The 7,612-nt window shown below is 53.4% G+C and overlaps 1 protein-coding gene across 26 annotated transcripts in view; it reads right to left on the bottom strand.

The window, feature by feature from the left end:
* Inpp4a (inositol polyphosphate-4-phosphatase type I A) overlaps window positions 1-7,612 on the bottom strand; it is a 74,425-nt gene that overhangs the window by 16,527 nt on the left and 50,286 nt on the right. For 20 of the 26 annotated variants that reach the window (XM_023717424.1, XM_023717425.1, XM_023717420.1 and 17 more), the window contains 5 exons: window positions 6,744-6,776; window positions 2,494-2,666; window positions 1,565-1,688; window positions 725-851; window positions 321-461 (listed from right to left, as the gene is read on the bottom strand). In XM_023717424.1, the coding sequence (XP_023573192.1) occupies window positions 321-461; window positions 725-851; window positions 1,565-1,688; window positions 2,494-2,666; window positions 6,744-6,776 (598 nt within the window). The remainder of the gene's footprint in view (window positions 1-320; window positions 462-724; window positions 852-1,564; window positions 1,689-2,493; window positions 2,667-6,743; window positions 6,777-7,612) is intronic. The other 6 variants (XM_023717428.1, XM_023717432.1, XM_023717433.1 and 3 more) reach the window with 1 other exon arrangement.

The following is a 7,612-nucleotide window of genomic DNA, read 5'->3' as shown; positions in this document are numbered from 1 at the left end:
TTTTTACAATCGAAGTAGGAATTTAACCGCACGGCAGCCACACTGACCAAGGGCTGTGTGTGCACCTCCCTCACCACCTATGCCCTCCTTCACAGACTCTCCCAGGCCACACCAGGTCCCTTCTCAGGACCCTCACTCCTTGCATTTTCCTCCATTGTGGCACCCATCTCCTGCTCTCACCCCAGCCAGAGTTTCTGAGAACAGAGACCACATCTGGGTGTCCCAGTGCAGTCACCAGCGCTGGGCAGATGCTATGAAGAGCGACCTCCAGGAGGCAGGACGCCAGAGCCGGCCCAGCCCGCAGGTGCAGGCATACGCACCTCTCAGCCAGGGTCTGCTGCTCGTTGATGCCCACGTTGAAGAGGACTGGCTGCACACGCAGCAGCATGCCGCTTTGGATCTCCCGTGGCAGGGTGTCAAAGAGTGGGCCTGGCAGGGGGATCCGCACATTAAATCCATCCCTGGAGAAGAATGAGACAGGAGGAGCGGTGTGAGCCTGGTAAGAGGGCAAGGTGGGCGAAGGCCCGAGCAGCAGGGAAGCCCTTGGGTCTGTGACATCCAAAGCCCAGATGGACCTTCAAGGGGGAGGAATTACAGCAGGGGCTGCAGCCAGGGTTTTTAACAGAATGCAGCAGAGTGAAAATAAACCGGAAGTGTGCGCCCCATGAGACAGACACAAAGGAAGAACACTGCTCCGGTGCAGACTTTAGGTGGACATTTCTACCGATTTCCTGTGATGACAGGCAGCATGTCCGCTGACGCGCTGGAAGAGGCCTGCGTGACTTTAAAGGTCACATTCCTCAAGTCCATGATTCCCAGGCTCATGTCCTCCAGCATGGCCAGCTCCTCACCTAGACAGAGAGGGAAGGAGGCTGTCTATCAGGTGCGGGGCTCACTAGGCTCCCCACGAATGGTGTGGACTCGAGGGGTCCAGGTGCAGACAGCCTCTTGAGCCCCAAATGCTGCTGTCACCCCACCCCCACATTACAGGGCCCTGTTGGAAAAAGGTGTCAGCCTTCTCAGTCCTTCTGCACCAAGTACCAGCCCAATCATGGGAAGGACACAGAAATGCACAGGGCAGACAGCAATGCCGGCTCTCCAGGACTGAGATGAGAAGCCACGGGGCAGCCCTGATGTCGTCACACCCGTGCCACGTAGGGCTGCACATCTGTGAGCCTAGAGTGCCGAGGCTCACAAATACCTTTAGCAATGGCTCAGAAGAAATAAACAGGAAGCAAGGCTGTGGAGAAGACAGCCTCCCTAGAGGGTGGTCTGGAAATCGCTGTTGTATTTTAAAGCCTTTGCCCTTTGACCCAAGGACTCTTCCTATTGCTAGGACCTTCTGTGTGCAGGGTTGCCGCACAAGTTCCGTTGGATCAACGCAGAAACAACCCAAATAGCCTAAAGGAAATGCCTGGCCGAACAATCACCATCCTGCCTGGAGATGTGCAGCAAAGAACGGCAGCCACACTGACCAAGGGCTGTGTGTGCACCTCGCAGAGCTCCGTCTGGCTCCTGCGTTCACCTCAGTCTCGGGGATGGAAGGTTGGGATCAGGCTCTCACCGTAGGTGCTCAGCAGGCTCTCGAACTGGGCCAGCAGCCCGATGGTGTAGAGCTGCCGCAGGAAGCCGTCGTCGTGCAGGCAGTTCCGCAGCTTGATGATGAAGCCACAGATGAGGGCTGTCAGCTGCGGGACAAGGGTGCACAGTGTGGCCAGCGGCGGGTGGCTATGCGAGCCTCGTCCCCGAGTTTCTGTTGCTTGGAGGGAGGCAGCAGCCCCTCTTGCACCTGGGGGCTCTCTGGAATTGGGGCCACAGTGGGCTGAGGCCATGGGATGGACACGGGATACTGAGTTTGCTGTGCTGTCGCTCTGGATGGTGGGCGTGCTTTAGGCCTAGCTTCTGCCCAGCGCCCAGCATCATTCCAGGGCTAGAACCTTCTGGAAGCCTAGAGTACTTGCTCAGAGTGAAGGGCTGTCCACTCAAGCTTCACCCCACCTCCAGCTAAAGACTGTCAGTCACAGCAGGGGATGTGGAACAGGCCGCCAGGTGGAGATGGGACTGCAGAGCAGCAGCTCCACCTGGCAGCGCTGTTTGCTCTACTGTCCCCATTACCAGTACCTGCTAACTTGTAACAAGCCACAAGCAAGGGGGCCTGCTGTCTTTGTTGGCCAACTGGCCTCTGTGTCCACTGCCTTCTTGGGGAGGGCGAAGCCTGTCTGTGGCAGCTCTTCGAGGGAAAGGAGTTTCTAGGCACCCCCAGCCTGTTTGAAAGCTAGCTTCTCTATGACAAAAATACCAGGCAGTTTGGTTTGAAACTGACTCACTGCTATTTGTTTCTCAATAAAATTATGGAAAAAAAAAATACCAGGCAGGAGGCAAAATGACCACCTGATGTTTGTGCAAAAGAAGGGAGGAGGCAAAGGGCTGGAGCTATTCCTTCTGAGGAAGAAGGGTGTCCACGGTCCCCCTCACGGTCCTCCAGGGGCTTACAGTTTGGCAGAAGACCACGTCGCGGCGGTATTGTAGGCTCAGGTAGGAGGCAATGGTGGGGGCGCTGTCCTGCATGAGCAGGAAGACCATGGCCTTCTTGGCCTTGTCACTCATCATGGCCACGCAGTCAGTGAGGGTGGTCAGCAGCGGGTAGAGGGCCTCGCTCCATTCACCTGGCACAACGAGGGAGCCACCGTGATCAGAAAGAAAGGGCTTGGGACTAAGACAGCAAGTCACAGGTCGCCTCGCCTGTCCTCCCCTCCTCACTCCATGCTGTCTGCATCTTCTGACTCTGCCTGGCCCACCCTCTGCCCCGGAACTGGCCCCAAGGCTGCCGCAGCCCACCTTGGCTCTAGCCCTCCAGCCACAGTATCTCCATTAACCTCAAACGCAAGCTCTGCGTGGGTGCCTCCAGCACAGCGCTGGCTCCCAAAATACTGGGGCCACGTCCGCACACAAATAGGCATTTGCTCCCCTCTGCTTGGGAACACTCAGCCTATTCAGGAAGACAGCAGAAGGCTTTGAAAGCCATGACAATGCCCTAGAGGGGTTCTTCTGGCAGAGGCCAGCCACCTTCCACAACACAAGGCCTCTATCTGGGCAGAGGACACCCTGAGAGGTCCTCTGATACCTCCTTCCTCCTGACCAGGTAGTAAGTGGTGACCTTGTCCTTCTGGGGCAAAAGACTCACTCTGCCACTGCTGGCCTTGTGCACTACTGTGTTAATTTCTCACCTCCATGCTGTCTGTGTCCCTCCTTCTGCACTCCCTGTCCAGTGCCTCCTCACTGCCTGCTGCCTGCTATTTCTAGCTTACTTTTCTTTCAGCAATATAAGGAAATCTGGACCCTGTACCAAAACAATTTTTCAGTAAGACCTCAGGGGAAAAAAACAGAGTGAGGGTATCTTTGACTCTGGCTCTTTTCCCCTTTCTATTTGGAAGGCATTAAGAAAGACATACCACCCCTTATCCATTATATTTTTAGCAGGTTAGTAAGCCCAGAATAGGCATTTGCTCCCCTCTGCTTGGGAGCACACTACCCCACTCCCAGCTACAGGTTGAGGTGACAGCCAGCAGCAGCCACCAAAACAGGTGAGTCACAGCAGGCCCCGCACCACTCCCCCAACAGGGTGACCTCCACCCTCGAGGAGAGAAGAGAGCCCTGGCTCTGTTCTCACAACCATCCCATCGGCACTCCACTGGAAAGTCAACAGAGGCGCGCTGGGTGGGGCACACTCAGGGTCTGTGGTGTGTGGAAGAGGCACGTCCCAGCCCAAAGATGGGAACCTATCTAACGGGACACACCTTATGTAGACAGGATTTATATCCGTAATAAAAAAAGCAGGCTTAAATTTAGAAAGTCTGCAGTAGCAAGGTCTTAGTGAATAGGCATGGTGAAAAAGAGCACCGGGCTGGGAAGTGGAAACTGTGAGGCCAGGGCTGGCGCCTCGGCGCGGGGCCCTCGACCCTCAGCCCAGGGGCCTCTGCAGGAACACGATGCGCAACACTGAGCAAGAGCCTGGCTTCTCTGTCCCACTATGACTCTCAAGTTTCTGTTTCATTGAAGAACTCTGGGGAATGCCTGACAATGACAATCAGCACCTATCAAAGTGGTCCAAATGGCTCCAGATTTTGCTAGTGAAATAGTCTGGGAGGGGCAGGCAGGCGGTCTCCTCACACTGTTCTGCACCAAGAAGTGAACGCACTGGAGAGCACATGCTGCTCGTTTTCTTTGGCTTTTCCAGTTAATATACATACAACGAGTACGTAAATCATGACCACTGAACGTGAAGTGATCAGAACGTATGTGTACTACAGGCTTAGTGAGCTCAGCCACGCCTTTCCATGCAATGTGCTCACTTTGTCCACTTTTCTATAAAAATTCCTGTCACAATGGTTTTGTTTTGTACATCAGGGAAAAGAAGAACAACAAAATTGGAGTACAGGAAGAATGGCTGTGAGGACGGAATGTCCTAGGAAAGCTGGGAGGGAGATCAGGTGACATCTGCCCAGAGGGGCTCACACTCCAGTGGGGCAGCTGCTGTGTCTACCAGCACCTTCAGCTCTTCTAATTCCCTGGCCTTACCACTGGAAAGAAACAGCCCCAGTAAGATCGGGCCTCCCAGACATTCCCTGTACTTGTCTGACTGACTCCAAGGTCCGTGCTATTCCTACCAGTTCAGCCTACTTCTGTGGTGGAGGAAAAGTGATGCATTTTTCCAATCTGAGGAGAAATTCATAATGAAAATATCTCAAATAAGAAAACACGATTTATACCCAGGCCGGTGTCTGGGATGTTGGTGCTGGTCAAGGCTTTACTATTTGCTTTCTTTGGTGAGAAAGTCTTGCTATTCAAAACAGTCAACCCCAGGGCTGGCCAGATAGCTCAGTGGACTAAAGAGCCTGCTTAGGCAAACGCAGGGACTGGGATTTGATCCCCAGCATGCTGTGTCGGCCCTGCCCATGGGGCGCATTGAGATGGCTACTGAGACTACGCATGATAGCACATGCCTGTAATCCCAGCTCTTGGGAGGTTGAAAACAGGAGGATCACTATGAGTCCGATCTGTGTAGTGAAACCCTGTACACCCTGTACTAAATACTTTAAAAAAAAAACAAAAATGCAACGCAACTAAGCAACATCTCAAGGAATGCAGGTGATCCACCCTGTGGGACAAATGCTTTACCTAGCTGCCAGCCTGTAGCACTTGGCTAGTAGTCAATCCATGGGTCACACCACTCAAGGTCATTGGAAAGAGCTCTTTCAAATCCTCACATACATTTTGTTCTTTCATTAGTAGGGGAGTGGGGGAGAGAGAAAGATTTAGGCCACTCTAAATATTGTAATACAGTGCCACAGGGTCTCTTGACAGGAGACCACTTTAGTCCATTTAATAGCAATTGTGGAAAAGCCACCAGTGCTTCTGGACACGACACAGCTGACATAAAGCAAAAAGAGAGCTCAACAAGCCAGGAGCTGACTGTGCCCCGACTTCCAGTGGGCTCCACAGTGTCAGGAAAGCCCATAGACCACAGTGACTTTATGGGAACAGACACCGTGAAGCTGAGGGAGAACTGAAGGATGAGCTGCTGACAAGCCGGCTCCAAGTGGGGTCCTGGGGTCGCTGCCAGGAGCCGCTATGGGGATCGCAGTGCTGTGTGAGCAGACCTGAGGGAACGGCTCAGCGAGTCCTGCCACAGCCGGCCGAGAGGGCAGGTCTCCCGCCACCTCACCTCTACCCACTCGGCAAGACGCAGTCATTAAACTGATCACGTAGCTAATTTTTGGAGTTTAAGAAAAAATAAGCAAGCCGTATTATTTGGGGCTCATGCACGCTGTGGGAGAACCACAAGCCACATCCAGGAAGCTCAGCATGAACTAGTTCAGGGGTTGGCATGCATTTTCTGTAAAGGGGAGACAGTAAATACCTCAAGTGCTGAAGGCCATAGGGCCTCTGTCACAACGAAGTCTGATGCTGCCACACAAAGGCAGCCCCCCAGGATATGCGAACAGGATATGTGACTGGTTTCCCATAAAATAGTGTTTGCAAAAGCAGGCCGAGGACAGGATCTAGCTCAGCAATGCAGTTGGCCAACTCCTGAACTAGAACCACAAACGCTGGATTCTACATGCAAATGCAGGAAGGAGATTCCACTTCTGATCGCCACTGAGGCCCATTGCCGTGTCTGGTAAGTACTGCAGAGCACCACTGATGTTGTGTGATTGCAGAGGCCACGCGCTTCTGGTGGACTCTTACGACCTGACTGCCTTCAGGGCTCTGCTCACGGGTTTGGGTTAATGCCCAGGACGTGTTCACAAATGTGAAGGTCCCCGACTGGAGGAAGCCCAACACAGTCATGAATGTGAATCCTCTGAAAAGGTTTTAGGATATAAGAGCTGAAAGATGAGGAGGGGGAGGGAGGAGAGAGGAGAGGGAGGAGACAGAGGGCAAGAGGGAAGGAAGGGGTGAGGGAGGGAGGGAGGGAGGGAGAGATGGAAAAGGACGGAGGGAAGGAAGGAGGGAAAGCGGGGGGGGGGGCAACAAAACAAAATAAAAGCAAACCACACACATGGTATTCTGCTTCAGGCCACAGTCCCTTTAGCCCAGCTGGTCCCTCACCAAGCCTCACAACAAAGACGTCCTAGACTATTTCCCCAACTGTGGAACGGAAGTCACGTCGGATAATTCAGGTACAAACACTACCCAAGTATTACCAAGACATCAGCGGAGCCTGGAACAGAATCACATACCTGGGCTGGACTCTTCAGGAGGGGGGCTGCAATCTGCACAGAAATGGAGGGCAACAGGGATGATTAAGGAGCAGACACAGATCATACACAGCAGTCACGCTTACAGCGGCTGCAGCAGCAGCTCGCGGTAAGGCACCAAGGGCCTCTTCCCCGAAGCCTCGCCAAGGCGCTAGCTGCCCGAGGCAGCAGAGTCCTCTCAGTGTGTGCACAGCACTGATTTGTCAGCACTGACATTCATGTTGCTCATATTTCAACATAAAATGTTCTCTAGATGAGTGATCCAACACAGTACAACGTGATGCATGCCACACGCAGAAGCACGCACATAATGACACGGGAGTGATGGAGCCCACGGTAGCTCACGACACCTGAGGACAGAAGCTGACCAGTGCACCCAGTCTTGCCTAGTGGGAGCCATGGCCCTGGAGTCCTGGCAGGCCTGGCTTCAAGCCAGACCACTGAGACCCAACAACACACTCTAGCCTGGTCTTTATGACCTAACTAAATGGAGAAGTAGCGCCGCTTGGGGGTGTTCTCCAGGTAGAACTCTGTCAAAGAATACAGTTCTCTTCTACTTAGCTACAACTGGGTTGCTTCCGTTCACGTTTCCCTTAAAAACTCTAAAATTCCCAGGGAACTGGTGTGCCATTGGAGAGATAAAAGCTTGAGAAGGAATCCTGGCGTGAACATTCACGTCACATTATATCTGAGTCTGTCAGTTAAAGAAAGGCTTCAGGGGATTGAAATGGGTGGTTCCGGATTCCCAAGACCAGCCACACCAGCTTCAGAGAGCTGTTTACAGCCTGCACTGGGGTGAGGGGGGCAGCAGGAGGGCCTCACTCTCTAGTCTTACTTGGACATGGCCTAGA

Source organism: Octodon degus, unplaced genomic scaffold, assembly GCF_000260255.1.
Source record: "Octodon degus isolate 3935 unplaced genomic scaffold, OctDeg1.0 scaffold00052, whole genome shotgun sequence".
Lineage (NCBI taxonomy): Eukaryota > Metazoa > Chordata > Mammalia > Rodentia > Octodontidae > Octodon > Octodon degus.
The sequence above is the reverse complement of the archived record's forward strand: the minus strand, read 5'-3'. Positions and strand labels throughout refer to the sequence as shown.